At 38.5% G+C, this 19205-nt stretch overlaps 1 protein-coding gene across 1 annotated transcript in view; it reads left to right on the top strand.

Annotated features, from left to right (window-relative positions):
- Positions 1–13555, top strand: part of LOC134530833 (trichohyalin) — a 274103-nt gene extending 260548 nt beyond the window's left edge. Inside the window, exons 21-26 of the mRNA XM_063366080.1 lie at positions 1606–1890; positions 4970–5080; positions 6271–6369; positions 8316–8443; positions 10713–10806; positions 13527–13555. Coding sequence (XP_063222150.1) covers positions 1606–1890; positions 4970–5080; positions 6271–6369; positions 8316–8414 — 594 coding nt within the window. The 3' untranslated portion in view covers positions 8415–8443; positions 10713–10806; positions 13527–13555. The remainder of the gene's footprint in view (positions 1–1605; positions 1891–4969; positions 5081–6270; positions 6370–8315; positions 8444–10712; positions 10807–13526) is intronic.
- The last annotated feature ends 5650 nt before the right edge of the window (positions 13556–19205 follow it).

Genomic DNA, 19205 nt, shown 5'->3' with positions numbered 1-19205 from the left:
CTTAGAAAGAAAATTCTCTGGAATGCTGTATGTTAATTGTTTATCGCTGAGTTAACGAACAGTTTATTCGCATAAGTTTACTATCTGTATCTAATATCGTTTCCAAACACATCAACTAATCGTTTCTAGTGTAAATTAGCAAAAAAAGGGTGTAAAAAAGCACAGCAGTCTAACTTATTGTGTGAAATCCTGCTGTTATGAAAATATGTACATATAAGGTACTGTAAAGATATAGAGTAAAATCTCTATTCAAAATAAGTTAGAATTAGGTTGACAGACATCGGCTTGAGGTCCATCACGAGTAAATTAAGTGCTTCCCAAGACTGGCATACGATTTTTAAGGTGGAAATGTATAACTGTTTTATTATAAATGTCAGAGAAAGAATTTAAGTGACCCGTCTAGTTAGGGGTGTATTTATTTGTATCTGTGAGGCGAGAAGATAAGGGCAGCGCTCGTTGGTGCTCCTAGCGCGGTATCGCCTTTAAGAGGAAGGCTGTGAACTGGCACGCAGTCTTCTCGTCGTGCATAGAGCAAAACGAGATTTTATCTGTAATAGTAACATTAGATGGCGGAGAAATGAAGGTAAAGGTGAAATGCAAGATCCTTGAGTGTTTTTTCAGAACCTCTACTGAGAGTTTCATGTCTAATATTTATCCCGAAAACACGCGTTTTAGCCATTTTTACTCTTCTGAAAATACAGTTTTAAAAACTAAATAAGCAAACAGAACTACGCATCCGCCATTCACGTGTCCCTAAATGCTTTTCGTAAACACACCACTCTGATATTCTTGAGCAGTTTTAAAATCGCTTGGTTTTATTCTGAAGCTCTGCACACCGTATGTGGCACCCAGGTAGACGGGAGCCCTAAGATGGAACAAAGTAGCAAAGTGCAACAACTTTAGCGTATCACATCCTTAGTTTGACGTGTGCAGCTCTTTCCAGTGAGAACATTATCTACTATTAAGCGCTGTCCTTGTGTCAGAGTGTTCTGTTGCGCAAGATATCCCCAAGCATCACAAAACGTTCTAGACACAACTTTATAATGCAATGTTGAATTATTCGAAATGTAATTTATGAAACAAAATTATGCAATTTCAATTTGGAATGGGAATATTTCGAAAATGTTTTCTTGTTGTATTTCATAAAGAGCATCATATGATAATATTGAAATATTACTTATAAGCAGGGGCGTAGCCAGGGGGGGGGGGGGTTAGGGGTTCAAACCGCCCCCCCTTAGCACCAAATCTTTAATTAATCTTATTCATCACTGAAAAAAATTTCATATTAAAATTAAAAAAATTTTTACCATTAAAATATTTAAATATAAGTACCGAAAACTGCTAAAATAGCACTATTTTACACCTTAAAAATCCAAATTTTCCCGGGGGAGGACCCCCGGACCGACCGCTTTAATACGGGGGGGGGGGGGCATGCTTCTTAACACCCCCCATACACAAATCCTAGCTACGCCACTGCTTATAAGGAGTCGTAACTGAAAGACGCCATCTTGGTTTCAATGATCGGCTCTGTTTGACATAATGAACGGGATACCTTGTTGTTAGTAGTGTGTGGCTGTGTACAAGATGTGCTGGTGGGCCATGCAGCTGGAGCCGGGGGCGGCGGAGCTGGACTCGGGCGTAGAAGACTTCCCCGAGGACGCCTCGACGCGGCGCGGCGGCGGCAAGCAGGCCGCGCACAGGCCGCGCCGCCAGAAGCTGCCGTCGCCGCCGCCGCGGCTGCACGCCGCGCCCTCCTCGGTGCGCGAGTTCCTGCAGCGGCCGCCCGGCTCGGCGCTGCCCGAGGACTGCAAGCGGGCCGTGCGCGCGGCCGTGGAGGCGCGCCGAGAGCTGGCGCACAGCGGGCTCAGCGAGGCCGTGCTGCACGTGCGGGTGCGTCGCCGCCGCCCATCCCCCCCGCGCTTTACGCTACCTTCAAGTGCAACCATATCTAGTTTTATGTTGTCACTTTGTCATTTACAAGCGTAATATATATATTTTTTTTTTGACGTGACAACGTCTAATAAATCGACGAACGCCGGCTGCACGCACGAAAAAGTATCCCGTTACGCACACTGTCACTCACATTGTCCCGTTATGCTCATTGTACGCTTGCGCCGCATCTATCTCTCTCTCTTCCACTCGATTGGAACCAACCATCGATTTGACTTTTTTCGAGGCACATTAAAACCTTGAAACACTCCCATTCGTTTCCTACTTTTCCTATCATCGTCCCATCCTTAACAGAATAACACAGATTATAACAAGTTAAACAGCAAACACGTATGAACGTTATAGTTAAAATAATCTGTTCGTTGCAGTAATGAACGTATTTGAATTAATGAGTGCAAATAAAAGTAAATTTTATCAATTAAATTGTAGATTTAATTTCACTCCTTTGTATAAGAGTTATAGTTAAATTAATCTGTTCGTTAAAGTAATAAACATATTTGAATAAATGAGTGCAAATAATAGTAAATTCATCAATTAAATTGTAGATTTCATTTCACTCCTTTGTATCCATACAAAATAGTGATTATTCAATTTTATTCATACAAGTATGCAATCATTTCTTTAATGTTTTGTTATGACGTTGTCACGTTAAACTATCGTATGTAAACCAACTTTACAGACAGCCAATTTTTAAAAATTAAACTAACATTTCTTAACCTTGAAATGCAATCTCATTGGTTGTCATTCGTTACATTTCCGTGCATTTTGGAAGCAGCAGACGCAATAGTAGGGAAAGTAGAGGCGATTACTCCTCTAAGCGTAACTAAAATTCCAACGATAGTAAAAGGGTGAAATGGGGAAGGGGGAATATTGATCTCCTAACTCCTCAGTCTCCATCTAGCGTTAGTGAAATGATGCTACACTGCTGTATTTTTTGTTACTCTGCAAGATGACTTATATTATTTCTCTTGAAAAAAAATTGAATTTAATTGGAATAATTTTCATCGATATCTCCAGTAGTGAGATTGTGTTTTTTTTAAATAGGTTATTCGTTATTGTAAACTTCTGTTTGAACAAAAAAAAGTCGTTTTTGCAAATTATAATGCACACAATTTAAAATAAACCATATTTTATCAAGTGTTTGTAATATCTGTGTACCCAGTAAATTGACTACACCTCTATCAGTAAATTTTAACAACCAACGCACTTAGCGACCATGTATCCCTATAGTCTGCCCAGTCCGTCTGTTTCACTGTTATTTATCACTTCCATCAATACTACGTAACCAACACTGGCAGTCTAAAAAAATGAAACAATTTAATTAGTTTAGTAAATCTTGGAAGATTTATTGATTGTGTTAATTCAAATGACTATTGTTGTTTGAATATGCTTCACTGTTTTTTGTATCTGTTAGGTTTCATTGGAGTCAGGAAACTAAGATCCTTAGTCAACAAGTAAAATACATTCGGTTTTTCGGTGTTAGGATACATTATAAAAATATCTAACACTGTTTTGTACATACAATATATGTTCAATTTGCCTATTATTACCGGGTTTTAAGAACAGATTTTTTTCCGTAATTTTTTCCTGTTTTCGCTTATTTGTACTGTCTGTGGTAACCCTGTCTCTGGTGGGTTGCGCTGTTTTTGAACATCTGTCGGCTACAGTGTGTTCTTGAGTAGACCATCTTGTCACTGTCTACATACACACAACATGGATGACGTCCTGCTAACAACATCCATATCTAATACAGGCACGCATTCCTAGATCAATAAGTAACAGTGGTTGTCACATACAACTGATACCCACAAGTTACTTATACAAAAGAGGTGCTGTTAAAAGTAGGTTTGTCTGTATGTTACGATTCGTGGGAGAATATATTCCTGTAACAGACCGAACTTCTGACACCAAGGAGCCGAGACGTTCTTTCATTCAATGTAGCAATACACCGCCAGTGTTAAATGTTAAACTGGACTAAAAGGAGATGAGGGAAGATGGATGCTGAGTTAGTCATAGTGTCCTACAATTAATACAATTACAGGTATTTCCGAGGACCTTCCTATCAATTTGTCGTCTCTGCATGCTCAGCCCCGTACAAGAAGTCTTTTCGCTGTAGACTTCACACGAGGATCGAACCTAGGACCTCGTTCGCGAGCGCCCGCCGCACTGCGTATCGCGGTAAGGTTTACTTTACGTCTTATTTCATTTACGCGTTCCTCTTCCTCTTAGTAATCTCACAGTATTGCACTGCACTGACATCAGCGCTCTCTGCGCAACCGTCTCATGTCCTCGCATAACGCACTTTTGTATTTGAACTGAACCTAACTCTGGCGCGCCGCCAAGCGACTTGTCAGCGGCCACCAACACAGAGCAGGCAGCGGTCTCGCGTGCCTTGCCGACTCGACACTTCACAACCTTGGGGCCTCCACACAGTTGAAACTAAACCAATCCCCTAAAATGATATTCCTTTTTCTCTACCATGCGATAGAATTTGAAGCTATTAATGCACAAGCGTAAATCATATTAGAAAGGACTCACTCTTTTTAAAATAGCGTTTGCTTGTAAATGTACTTTTATTGTGATAAATATAGTTTCGTGTGCCCACCAGGTGCGTATTACCACGCACACACGTATGCAAAAATGTCCACCAGAGCTCTAAGTGTTGATGCTATCTTTGATAACAAAATATGTTATTTTCAAAAATAATTTTAAACGTATATAAACAAATGTGTTTGACCCGCAGCCTTTCCCCTTTCAACGCGGGTATCAGTTATGAGTCAGTCTTGCCAACCGATAGTCATATTGAATTTTAAAAAAATATATATCAAAGTTGTTCCCAGATGCACGATGCCCTAATCGGTTTGAAGCAATGTCAGTGTTTTATTACTGATCCTCACGTTAGCCATCACGTGCTTAACTGATGTAAGGTTCACGGGAGTGTTTTATTACTGATGCTCACGTTAGCCATCACTGATGTAAGGTTCACGGGGTCCCTGAGAGATGCATGCGTGTTGTGCAGAGCTGCGCCAACTGCTCGTGCGTGCTCAAGTCCCTGCTGAGCGCCATCTCCGAGAAGATGAGGGACCTCAGCAGCGTCATGGTCTCCAAGAAGTCCGAGCCTCTCGCCCTGGTGAGTCCCGACACTCATCATCACTTACACTGCTCGTGATCATGCACGGCCCGGTCGCATCCTCGAACACACTCGAACACACGAACACCTCTGAATAACGTCTGATATTTGAAAATTATGAGATTCGAGGTAATTAGAGTCCGAGAAAAACATTTGTGTGTGGAGGAAGGGGGATTTAGTAAACTCAAAACTTTTTTTTTTTTCGCAAGAAACAAATTACTGTTCCCCAAGATATTGTAATGTTTTAAAATTTATTTTATGTATCGATTAAGGAAATTTGATTGTGAAACGAACATTCAGGAGGTTCAATTTTTGAACACAGTTAATACTTTTTATTTATTGCTCAATATTTTATTTAATGCGTTTATATCTAAATTCGGATTCTAGGGGTGGACTCGAAGTACTACTCTTTTATGATTGAATTTGAAATACTGTTTTGAGAAAATTTTATTTTACTTTATTACTGATCCATTTCATGTTCCTTTGTGAAATAGCTTTGGGGAGTTTCCTCTTGCATTTATTTAACACATCCCACTTTCTGAGCTAATGTCGTGCACTTCTTCACTACTCCGGTTGCATTTGATCGCTTCTAGAATTAAAAGCTGACAGTTTATTGCATTGTATATCGCTTTTAAATTTCTAATAAAACTGGATTTACCTCCATTCAAAATTTATTTGGACTTATTTTGGCATGACTGTGTGGAAAATCATGCAGAACTACTTTAGTTGTCATTTGATACCTACAATAAAATGAACTTCACTCGAATGTAGTAACTTATTCCTATTCCACTTCTAAATTTTTTGATTATATATAATAGTTCTGATCATAAACAGTAAACAGCAGCAGTCTTGAATTCATAGTATGGTCGTAATTCCAAACCTTTTATATATGTGGAATGTATTTTTAAGAACACTTTCAACCTGTGATATTTCAACAGAAACATGTTGTAGTTTGAATTCACAGCTAGGTGACATAAAATGCCAACAAGTGCAGTAGTTTTTCGATAAAAAAGTGAAGTTGTAAATGTTTTTCTACGAGCTACATTCGAAATTGTCTCGTCACGACATGTTTCCGAACTTGTAAACCCTCATTCAAATGTCTACAGGAACACGGAATAAGCGATTGACTGATGAAACTGCGGGTGGTCGCTGAAAGTGTGTGTTGATGACGGGCACTGGGGTGGTTGCAGGACGGCGCAGACAAAGTGCCCAAGGTGAAAGCAGAGGTCGCAGCGAGTGCGCCGTACACCGCTCCAACAAGCGAATCAGTCGACGACTCCTGCTCCGAGGTGAATGTCCGGGCTGGCATCGTCACCCTTCATGCACTACAGTCAGTCATCCGAACCCCGAGATCTGTGACTGGAAAAAAACATACTTAAGCTAGTGTTATTTTCTGTAAACACAACGTCATATGTTGATGTTACTGGAATGAACATAGTCCTCTACATCATCACGGGTTCGCGACATCTCATTTTTTTCCCCACTTGCGAGAATCTCCGGGTTTGACACAGCCGGGAATCGAACCCGTATCGCCTTAATTGCAGACAAGTGAACTGTCCACTCAACCACTGGGTTCTGTTCCAGTTACCAGCTGAATCGTACATGAGTATGCATACAATATTTAGTTAGGTCTCCTATCCAACGTGATCACACAAAGAGAAGACATTTAATCTAGAAGGATAGGTTTTTCTTTGACAGGTCTTTACGTCACACGGTAGTGCATATACGTTTAATGCCTCACCACCTTGAAATGTCAAATCATTAGATATCGCTTGCAGTAAAGTTTTCGTGCTAAAGTTTTTGGGTTTGAAATAGCATAGGACTTAACCTTCGCTACTTGTTGAAATAACACTTTGAAACCGGTGTGATTACCATGACAGTTGAATCGCCCGCGTGAAATTATCGGTTATTTCCCCACCGCGCTTACAGACTAGTCTCTTAGTAAATAGATGGTACCAACAATGCATAGAAGGTCTGGGAGATATGATTAATTTGACATGCCAAAAAGTTTTATAAATAGTTAAAAATTATAATGATAGCCAAAAAATGTAAAAATCCAAGAAGGCGAGACTTGATCCCCTTTAAAGCCATGGGACTTCCAATATTATAGTATTATTTGGGTACTGACTCAGTGCTCATTACGTTACTCGTGGCCATCATTTATCTCAGCCACATCATTTTAGTCATGTCAAGCTGTCTTCTTTAGGATCACATTCCAGCATACAATGCCTAATGATGGTAGTAGAATGTGGTCATTTCCCGCACATCTACACGTCAAAACGTGTTGCTTCCCAGTTACGTGTGAACCTTCTTTACTGCCTGTTGAGTAAGTTTAGGTGACGACTCATCAGTTTAAAGAAAATTAAAACTTTCAGGATTGGGGCGTACGATGACGGATAACGAATAAAGTAGAGAGTCAGACAGCTGTAAGACGCTTTTCAGGTTTTATGTATGCAAGTTTGTACATAATTTTTAAGTTTAATCGTTCAAGGGATATAATTAGAGACATGCAAAATTCGCGGATTCATTGACCTCTAGAATAGACTCCACAGTCCTTTAAATACTCGCGGAAATGACATCTGTTCATTGGCTACTGACGCTTGAGACGTCTCAACTAGGCTGTCCATAATTCGGCACTTTCTTGGTTTAGTGTTTCCCATTGGCTCACAGTAAGGGGCGAAGCCAGGGGGGGGGGGTTAGGGTTTCCCCCCCTCCCTTAGTACCAAAACCTTAAATAATTTCTTATTCATCACTCAAACAAATTTCATATTAAAATTAATAAAATTTTTACCATTACAATATTTAAATTTAAGTACAAAAACTGTTAAAATAGCAATATTTTACACCTTAAAATCAAAATTTTCCCGGGGGAGGACCGCCCCACCCCCCGCTTTAACACGCGGGGCCATGCTTCTAACACGCGGGACCATGCTTCTTAACACCCCCCATACACAAATCCTGGCTACGCCACTGCTCACAGTTCCCCGGATAAAAGGTGGGCCAATCGCAGAAGCGGTACGAAGGTATAGTTGTTTTGATGCTAGCGTATCGCGAAATGAATCCGCGAATTTTGCATGTCTCTAGTATATAATGAATAGGTTGTTTTATCGTTCGAGGGGATTATTGGCTAATGGCCGTACTGTGAGCCAGTGTTTGTAGGTGGGTGCATGTGGCGTGAAGCCTCCAAGCCCGAGGCAGTAGGGTGCAGGACAGACGGTGTGCCGCGTGCCCGCAGGGGTCGCCTCGGCCGGACCGGCCGCGCAGACGACTGCGCAGCCCGCCGCGGCAGAAGCCCCAGTGGCCGCAGGTGACGACCAGCCAGTGGCAGTGCTAGAGGGCCGTCCGCCGCTGGCGTCCAGACGGGTCAGTGCTCACCGCGGTGTTTGGAGCGTGTCTCGTGCTGCGCCCACTGTTGCCACATTTGTAGTACCTGGCGGGTCGTTACCACAACGCCGAACGTACAATAACGCTGAATACCATAACGCCGAATGCCAAATTGACCGCAACGCCGACAGCTAGAAAACTGCTGTGTACCACAACGCCGAAATACAGTAACGCCCGAAAATTGTTGCTGCGCGGTGCGGGGAGGGGGGGGGGGGGTCGGCACAGGAGCAAAATGAAAAACAACTGAATGAATTTGTGTGCTAACCTTACCTAACCTAACCTTTGTGGCAGTCCTGCAATTACATTTTTCGGCGTTAATGTATTTCGGCGTTGTGGTACACTGCAGTTTTATCGCTGTCGGTTTTGTAGTCAATTTGGCATTCGGCGTTATTGTACGTTCGGCGTTGTGGTATTTCGGCGTTGTGGTGCGTCCCCGTACCTGGCTTATTGACTTTCAACGAATCTTATTTTGTACACCATCGCTAACGACACGAGTTTTGAATTTTTTAAATTGTACTATTTGTTTTTTTTTTTTTTTGCTCCGTTACCACAAAATTTGTGTTTATTGGCAGTAACATTATACTTGTAGTAATTCTGGGCGAAAAAAAAAATAATTTCAATAATAAATCTAAAGTTCTGTTTCATATGAGAAACGGTTTATAGTAGTCGGTCACTATCAATGACAATGAATTCAATCCAATTATGTGATAAGCTGAAACTGAGACCAAGTATTTAATACACAATAATATTATAAAATTTGTTTACAAAAGTAATTGAAACCAAGATGGCATCTTTCAGTCACGTCTCCTTAAAAGTAATTTTTTTTGTAATATTAAATGGGTTATACTCTTATTTCGAAAAATTATCATTCCTAAATACAATGTTTAAGATACATGAAAAAAATATTTTCATTACATCATAAAATTGTGTCTAAAACGTGTGTGCCCTGTGGTGTATATCTGGCAACAGAGCACACCTAAACAAGGACAGTGTTAATGGTAGACATCGTGCACTGGAACGAAAGAGAAAATGCCCATTAAAATGCCTACTAAAACTAAGGATGAGATATATGCTATAATAAACCTCCTTAAAACAAAACCTTCTTATAACAAACTTTTTGCTAATTTCCATTTCAAACTGCCTTACACAAGGCACTTTCACCTATATATTATTACAAACATTTTTGAAGTGAATCTTCTCTGCTGAAGGCGCAAGAATTTTCGAGCACGAAAATTCCGATCGCATGAGGGGGATAGTTAGGTATGTGGTGGGGGAACTGGTAGAGCAAGAGAGTGCGTCACCGGTGACGCCACTCCAACGCACGCACTAGCGGTCGTATGGGAAGATGGGTTATGAGAGGGGGGGGGGGGGGGATAGGTATGTACCGTAGCATGCCAGTTGAAGCGGCCGGAAGGGGAGAGGTAGAAATGACGCAGCCGTGATGCTACGGCATTCTCGTAACGCTTCTTGTGTTTGTCTACGCCTCAGTTTTTTTAACGGCTGATGATTGACGCTGCCATATTTCTTTTATATTATTCAAAGAATCTAAAATTTATTTATTCGTATGGAAAAGAGTTTTTGATTTGTGCATTTGAGTTTCATTAATTTTTATGTAGATAGTTTGATCAAAAATGAAAATGGTTTATCTGTATCTATACCTAAAAAGCAAGAAGTTTCACTTCTGTTGTGCGTGGACTCCAAACGCACATTTTTTTTCTAATACTCTAGAGAAAATTTACTTTATAACAAAAATCCTAATTTTACTTTTCACATTATTTCTTTTTTAAATAGCTATAGTGTGTAAAAAAATAATTATGTTCATAATTAAAATGCAGTTTAAAATATGTAATGAAATTAAGCTAACAAGGAATAATCAAACATATACCTACAATTACCAGTAGTCTTTATCTTCCCTAGTGAATTTAAAATTAGGCTTAAATGATGCATTAGTTAATGCGTCAATTTCCAACTATTGTTAGTCATATTTTAAAATAAAATTGCTTGAGAAATATGACTCTGAAAAAACTTTTTTTTTTTTAGCAAAATTTTACTTCAACTTTGGATTTCAAAAGTAGGAAAATTAAATTTTCAATTGATTTCAAAAAAAAACTTTAAACGTTTCAATGAAATTAGCTGAATGAGGTTTGAGATGCGTGTGGACCCGGGTGGTCCAGGGACCTCTAACGACGCGACGCCCCAGTGGCCAGCAGTCCGAACACGCGCAGGACGTGCCGGTGTGTGTGCGCAGGGGGAAGGGAGCAGCGAGGCGAGACAGTGGCCACACCCGTCCGCTGCGACGCCGTGCCCGCGAGGACTACACGCACGGCTGATGTCGTCTGGAGGTCAGTGTGCCGAGGTGCAAGCTCCCAGCCCCGTCCCACAGCGGCGCGGGAGCTGAGACCGATCACTATCGCTTCTCTGCTGCTTCCACGATGCACGCAAACGTAACAAATGGAAACTAATGGTATTTCGTTCCAAGGTTATGAAATGTTAATTTAATTAAAGAAATATGCTTCGAGATCATAGCACGGGCAGAACTTACATATATAATAAAAACAATGGACAAAGTAATAATTAGAGACCTACAAAATTCGCGGATTCATTCGGTGATGGGCTAGAATTCAAACACATATACCTCTTATATAATTTTGCTTTTGGCTTACTGTTCATCTGGACGAATCTCAACCAGTTATAAACCCTCAACCAAAGAAGGATCGAATCACAGACAAACCAGCTGAGACGACTTAAAAGTCGGCAGCCAATGAACTTGCGTTATTTGCCCGAGTGTACAGGGGTATGTGCAGTCTATCCTGAAGGCCATCGAAAACGCGACTTTTGCAGGTCTCTAGTAATAATTAGAGTCCCGGAAATTTCGCGGATTCCTCTGGCCTCAGGATAGAATTGAAAGTTATAGGTGTGCTCGACCCATGTTTACTTTCCCATTGGTTGATTTCTTAGCGAGAACATTTTTATCCTTGTTATTTGACACTACCTGATTCGCTCACTTCTCTCCTAGCTGGGCATCATTGGCTCTCGGTCGTAGAGGGGCGTGTCCAAACAACTGCGGTCCAATCATGAACACAGTGCAACAGTGTGGAGGTTTGCATTCTAGCTTGCGACTAAATGAATGTGCGAAAATTCCGTGGCTCTAGTAATAATATAACACCAAAAATTATCGTACTTGAAATTTTTTTTTTAACGTTTTTAGAACATTAACAAACACTGCCACAATCGGCTTCTACTGGTCGCACGGAGCCGCCACGTAAACGGGAGAGATCGGCATTGCCGAGCTAATACGTACGGGTCCGTCTCTGTCTGCGTGCTATGGTAGAAACCCTGTTCCGTGAGATACGTCACCGTTCAGATGATCCGTCTCCGTTTCCGTGCCGTTGTAGAACGGGCCATACAATTGACGGATACAAAATTACTTATCTCAGTATTTTCACATTAATATTTCATTTGTATTTTTAGTCTTAGATTGGATTAAATTTAAAAAAAATCGTTTGACTTGTAGTCTGAAAATGCCACATTAAAGATGTGGTCATCAATTGTGTGTTACAAATAAACGTAGACACTTATCTTGTAGCTTACAGTCTTAACGTGCCTTACAGTCTTTTTAAAATATATATTTCGTCAAACCTTCTATCAAAATTACAGTTCTCTTAGAAGCTAAACCAGTACAAAATGATTTATTCAGCAAGGTTAAAAACTGTAATGAAGTCTCATTTAATTAAAAAAAAAACAGTTTTTATTGTTCTGAAAGAAAATAAATAAAATAATTTAGAAACACTAATTTTTGTTTCATAGGATAAACGTTTACGTTAATCGGTCACTATTAACAATGCTTTCCATCAAATTCAGTGAATGCTCAAGCAGAATGTTTTTAAAAATATTATATAATATAAGAGAATTTGTTTACAAAAATTGTTGAATCCAAGATGGTGTCTTACGCTACGTCACCTTAAAACTAAAAATTTAATTTTTATCGGGTTATGTTTTTGACAAAATACAACAAGGAAAATTATCTCCGAAATTCTCATTTTTAAATACAATGTTTATGATATATTAAAAAAAGCACATATTAAAAATGAAACAAAGCTATACTTATTATTACTTTAATTATCAAGCAATTGCTCGTTCGCTTTCATGGAAAAAATTTTAACACTGAGCTGGACTTGGGTATGGAGCAACAAGAACGTTTTTTTTTCCGTGGGGAGAAACGAGAGGACCTAAAGTGAACCCAATGGCTTACGACATCTATGAAAACAAAAATTTATGTCAGGACGCCCAGGCTAGGGAAGCCATCTTTTCAAAGACGAGAGAGCCAAACTCCCGATCGTGCATCTTCGGGTTTTTTTTGGTTCATTGTAAATAAAGACCATAAACAAGGCAACGGTATTTATTTGTAATTGTTTTTAGAGGAAAATACCTAATTAAAGAAACGTACTTCGTGGATTAGTATATTTTTCATACCGTATAAAATCTAGGAAGTCTTTGTCTTCCACAAATATTCTCGGGACGCCCCATATTCTGTGAATGTTTATTTTGGTCAAATCATGATAACTAATGGTCATTTAGGTTAGGTTAGCTACATTATAAATACTTTAAAACATCGTGAATGGTTGATTTCGTTAGGATAGCTACATTAAAGATACTGTGAAATCATGTAAACGGTTTCCTAGCCCTGGATAGCTACATATTAAAAAAGTTATTTGCTAAGCAAACATAAAATGATTTTACAGTATTTTTAATGTAGCTATACTTATTTAATATAACCAACCATCCACAATGTTTTAAAGTATTTATAATGTAGCTAACCTATCCTAATCGACAGCAAAATTTAATGCCACACCGGTTTATACAATGAGATAGAACGGAAAAAAAGCGAGTATGAACTTCGTGGAACTTCGGGTGTGGCTCTCTCGTCTGTAAAATGAAGGCTGCCCCCCAGGATACGAACCCGAGTTGCCTTTGTGGGTGGCAATTTGACCTATCTCTGTTCTAAGAGGTTCTCTGAGCTTTGGGGTGTTTAGTTCGCTAATTTCCGTGTATTGTTTTCCAGATGCGTTGTGCGAGAAACAGTCATCACATCGGGTCGCCCAGGCAGCTGCCTTCCTTAGTCTTTGCAGTGTTGCCAACCTGCTCCCTTCCCCCTTGGAGCAACAACAAGTGAACCGAGCAAATACGTCCCAAGTGAAACGTGTTCTAGTCACAAGCACCGAGAAAATGCACATCACGACAATGTTAATCGATCATGACATCCTGTGAATACACCAACAAACGAAGTTACGAACCAATTACTCAACGCACACGGAGAAAGTATGTGATAAAATAAATGTATATGCTGTACAGTAAAGTTATCATTACAATCACAAGTATTAAAATATTTTATTAAGAAAGGAATATGATTGGTGAAAAGGTGTTATTAAATGAGATATGTAAATTGGGTGGGAAATAAGCCTATATTGAGATGTAATGTGCCACAATATTTGAACTAATCTGCCATAAACTTTTATATTAAATGGCTTTTTGAAAAAAATTGCATTATTTATTTTTATTTTGTAAATGTTACCTCTTACAGCGGCTGGTGTATGGTTTTATACTCTACTGATTGCTCATAAACGGAATACCACGGTTATGAACTTTATGTTTTAATCACTGATGTCAACAAAAAGAAGGTAACAGTTATATTAAGTAAATAACGAAATCAAAGGTAATCTCTGTTATCAGATTATATAATGCATAAAATCTCCTTTCCAGAAATTCGTGGGAATAATATCTATTCAAGAAAAGGAAACATTACTTTTTTTTCCTAAATGTACTACATATCTACTTCAAATAAGATAACTTTAAAGTGACATTGACGTCAAAGTTACTTTCATTTATATTCATACTTTTGTCGCCTGTGAAATAATCCAGTTGTCTGTTCTATTTAACGTGGCTGACCTTTTGGCCACCATCTCTCTATTATTAATACTAAAAGGCATTGGAGGGGTGGAGTGGAGAAAGCAATAATGAGTAAAAAAGAATGCGAAATCGAGAGTAGGTAGCTTTAGCTCTAATGGAAATCTTCGAATCTCAGATATTCTATTTTGTTGTTACCTACTGTGAGGAGTTAACTATCTATCACAAAACAATTATTTTTGGTACCAATTTAATACGTTTATTATATCTTTGATGCATTTTTTTATGTTCTTAAGTGTTTTGTTTTATATTTATCACTCAGTTTTACACTTGGTGTAGCTTATATTATCTTCAAGTTTACTCAAGAATTTGTTGTTGTACTACGAGAACAATATGAAGTCTCGTTTCTTTTGAGCATAAATTCATTAACGAAGATTTTAAGTTATTGTGTGTAGTATTTTCAGTAGTAAACCATCACAATAGTACCATTTTTTATCATAGAACATGTTATTTTTAAGGTTCCTGAAAATTACGTCATTTTTGCTTGACATGGCAGTAGTATAATTGATGGTGGTAAGTAACAAGGGCTGTGATTGGTCAACATGTATACACGGTCAACATTTAGGCGACTAACTGCTGTTTTCAAGGAGGAGTTTGCAATTAGCCTTCAGAGAGGAAGCCTCTCGGCGTAGACATTATTTTCGAACATTTGTTCAGAACAAGACTTAGAAGCTATACGTTATTAGAATTTATTGATGATTCATGTTGGTGATTTGAAATATTTTTGGAAGAATAGTTCATTGGAAGATTTATATTTAAACTATATAACCGGTTGTTGGGGTCCCGAAATAGATTAAGCGGTATAAAAAAGCATAGCGTATATGACGAAGAAAAATACGCTAATGGACATTGATACATCATCATACGACGGAAATTGATAATTAGAAGAATAGGAGGAGTAATATGAAAATTAAAACGAGAAACTACGAAACGTCACCAAAGAAATACTACTGGAAGCAGCTTGACCACATCGCCGAGGGTCCTGACCGAAGATCCAGGTTCTACCAGAATTCACCTGACTAGGTACGCATATATCTGCAAGTTCCCTGTCCGAGACGTAGCGTCATCCTACCAAGGGCAGACTTTGAGGAACGAGTTCCAAGTAAGATTGTGAAATTAAAAGGTTGAATCGTTTAGAATATAGCAAATTCGCCGTATTGCACATAGGCCTCTGACATCAATCAGAAAAACATAGTACATAGTAACTTACAGACACGAGTAATTATTGTCCTTGAAGAGAAATCTTGTTTTGTCAATACACGCTATTTCAGATTCAACAGGTTGCAGCACTGATTAACGTATTTGATAGGCTTGAAATATTTGCGTTATTGATATTAGAAGGATATAAATATGATGTTGGAGTCTCTTTTATACTAACTTGTATCTTTTTCTTTGTCTTAACACTTGTTTAATGTGCTTGTGTGTGATCACGCAGTAGTCCGACTGATTAAGTTTGTTTTCTTGCTCTCCTCAACACTGAGTACAGTTATTGATATTAACTACAATTTAACAGATGGTTGCCCAGTATGCATTAAAAGAAATACAGCTATATGGAAGTGCACTTCAATTCAAGTAGGGTTTCTGGCACTCAACACAGTTAAAGATTTCGGTCTTCGCAAACTGTGACTAATAAATAAATATTTTTAAACATATTTTTGGGGAACAACTTTCATGTCTTAATGAATGTATAGGTGAGTATATCTACACATAACACAGATAGTGAACTGTTGGTATATCTATACTAATATTATAAAGCTGAAGAGTTTGTTTGTTTGAACGCGCTAATCTCAGGAACCAGTGGTCCGATTTGAAAAATTCTTTCAGTGTTGGATAGTACATCTATCGAGGAAAGCTATAGGCTATATTATATTATCAATAACATTAGAGATCCTTACTAAAAGTCCAATTTAGAATCAAATGCGTTGGAGGGGGTTAGATACAACATGCAGTACACCTACGAAGTGTGTGTTGACAATGCCGCAGGCGCTAGAAGTTTATTTCCTATTGCCTATTAACATTGTTGCCACGCACTAGATGCCTTATCATTCTTAATTTTCCCATACAAGTAAAAAACACCCATGTGATATTAAGAACAAAGCAATCAGTACCCTCATAAGAGTTCAATTAGTATTTAAATACTTTTTATCACTTTAAATCGCAAACCTAAATTATTGTTTTTTCCCTCTCTCTCTTATTAATTTGTTTTTTCTTTTACTAGAATTATTTTTATTATTTTTGATTAATTTTCATTTTTCGGACCATCAATAATTTTCCTCTCCCGTTACAATTCTGACAAGGACTTGTATGTATGTATATATATATATATATTTATATATATATACAGAGAGAGAGAGGCCTATATATATATAAGCGAAATAGCACTCACTGACACTCATCACGAGATCTCTAAAACTATACACCTGATTGACTTGAAATTTAGCATAGTTACTCATTTTGTGATGTAGACGCTCACTAAGAACGGATTCTGCGGAAATCCGATCCCAAAGGGAGTTTCGGGGGCGTAATATATCAAAATTTCCAGTTTTTGGTAGAAAATCACCATGGCAACGGCTGTTGCTTTGTTGTTGCTTCATTCGTCTCTATGGCAACGACTAATTCATTGTTAGTGCAGTCCTCATCGCCGTTGAAATTTTGCGGGTACTTTAAATATCAAAAATTGCCCTTTTTTTCAAGTATATATATTTTACAGACTTGAAACTTCACAGTAATGTTCCTTATGTTACGCAGGATGACATTGTCCGAAAATTAGATCCCACGGGTGGTTAAAACCAGGCAACAGTGGGTACTTTGTCTGCATGAGAACAGGATTTTGCATTGTTCATGCCTTCTGCGTCTCCATGGCAACGGGCATCGCGTGGCAGTGGCGTACCAAAAAGGAGGGGCATGTATAATGAGCGGTGCAAGAGTGATCTCCTGTAGACTGCCGTATCGAAGTACGGGTACATCAGTTGTACGTTGCGTGCACGAGTCGGGAGACCATCGGTGCTATTCATTTTCTCTCCGGTACATTATACAGCATTGCAATAAATTTTCACTGAATTTTTTTTATTTACCATTACAGTAAATGGGAGATGTTACTTAATTTTTTTCTATTAGTATAGTCGTGCGAAGCCGCGTCGGGCAGTTAGTATTATGTATTCAGGTACAAATAGCATGCCATTCCTTTTGTGTGTTAAACTAGCTAGAACACAATATGGCTTTTTAGTAATTCACTATAGAATGTTAAAACAGTACTACCGCAATATTATTTTGAAATTCACTGCTTCTACAAGAATTGTGAAGAATGACTGATAATATTTAGTATTTCATGTATTTCGCTTGCTTTTAGTAATTTTTTATTAAATGTTTGTAAAGTTATCAGTTGATTTCGGTTTTAGATGGGAAAAAAAATCATTAAATGCTGATTATTGTTACAGCTGGAACTCATTATCACTGCATCCCTGCAATTTCAATTTATTATTTTATTTTCAGGTTTTCTGGCAATGTGGCACTGATTTTTGCATCTGCTTAATCAAAAACCCTTATTTTTTTCTCATGAAACGCTACATTCATGCTATTGAGCTCTTTTATTTTTGTGTGTTGAAGAGGCATACTGCACGATAACCCTGCTATGTCGTGGCGTAAGTTAAGTACGCTAGGAGTTATTTCGGACGACTGTGTGGAACATACACCATTGTGTCTGAACCAGCATTCCAACCCGCTACCCGAATGCCATTTCAGTGTTTATTTACTTTAAAACTTGAAGACTGCAGTGGATTCCATTTGAACAGAGCAACGGTTTTAGCACGCAAATTCACATTACCACTAACAGCTCTGCAGTGAAACGACAACAATATATCCGCAGTTGCATCCGACTGACGTATGACGCCACAAAATATTTTGACAATATAAATATAACCTAATTTTTCTGGCATCAAAATATTTTTTGTACTGTCCTTTAAGCGATTAGCAGTTACAGCAAAATTTTTCCGTAATAAAGAATGGGTTCGTTGTGGCTAAAGTAGGTAAATATAGTATGTATGGGGACACCGGTGGGTGGTGGAGGAGCCGGGGAGCAACGGCGGCCATCTTGGATTACGTCACTTCCGGCGGCTATCTTGGATTATATCATTTCCGGCGGCCATCTTGTATTACGTCATATCCGGCGACCATCTTGGATTTGACCTTGACCTTTGACCCCGGCGGCCATTTTGTTTTTCTAGAACATTCCGCCATTATGTTTTCTAGAACATTCCGACATTACGAGTTTCGTCCGCCATCTTGAAAATCTTTATGTAATATCCGATTTTAAGGGAAATTTTTTTAAAAATTTATTAAAAAATTAAATAAACAAAATTTTAAAATAAAATTTAAAAAATATATTATTTAATTAAATTTTAATTAAATACCTGCGCATTGAATACCCCACTCCTCTACATTACGAATACACCATCTAGCACCCCGCTCCACTGTTACAATGACATCGTCATCGAACACCCCACTCATCCCTGTTACAATTTTTCGTTACACCGCATTCTTTAAAATAATTTATTATCAAAATAAAAATATATATACCATCGTTGTCTGCCGGAGTCAGCCATCTTATTTAGTGGAGACCACAATCTTGATTTCATCTGATGGTATTATCAAGTGTAGGTTTTTAAAGTACGCTAGTGTATGTAAGGCCGAGTTCCTATCCAGTAACAGTATTATTATGACCCTTATAGACAAAAATTCACAAAATCCACAGTCATTTTGCTGTTTTAACCACCATTTT

The sequence above is a fragment of the Bacillus rossius genome, chromosome 3 (assembly GCF_032445375.1).
Source record: "Bacillus rossius redtenbacheri isolate Brsri chromosome 3, Brsri_v3, whole genome shotgun sequence".
Taxonomy (NCBI): domain Eukaryota; kingdom Metazoa; phylum Arthropoda; class Insecta; order Phasmatodea; family Bacillidae; genus Bacillus; species Bacillus rossius.
The sequence above is the reverse complement of the archived record's forward strand: the minus strand, read 5'-3'. Positions and strand labels throughout refer to the sequence as shown.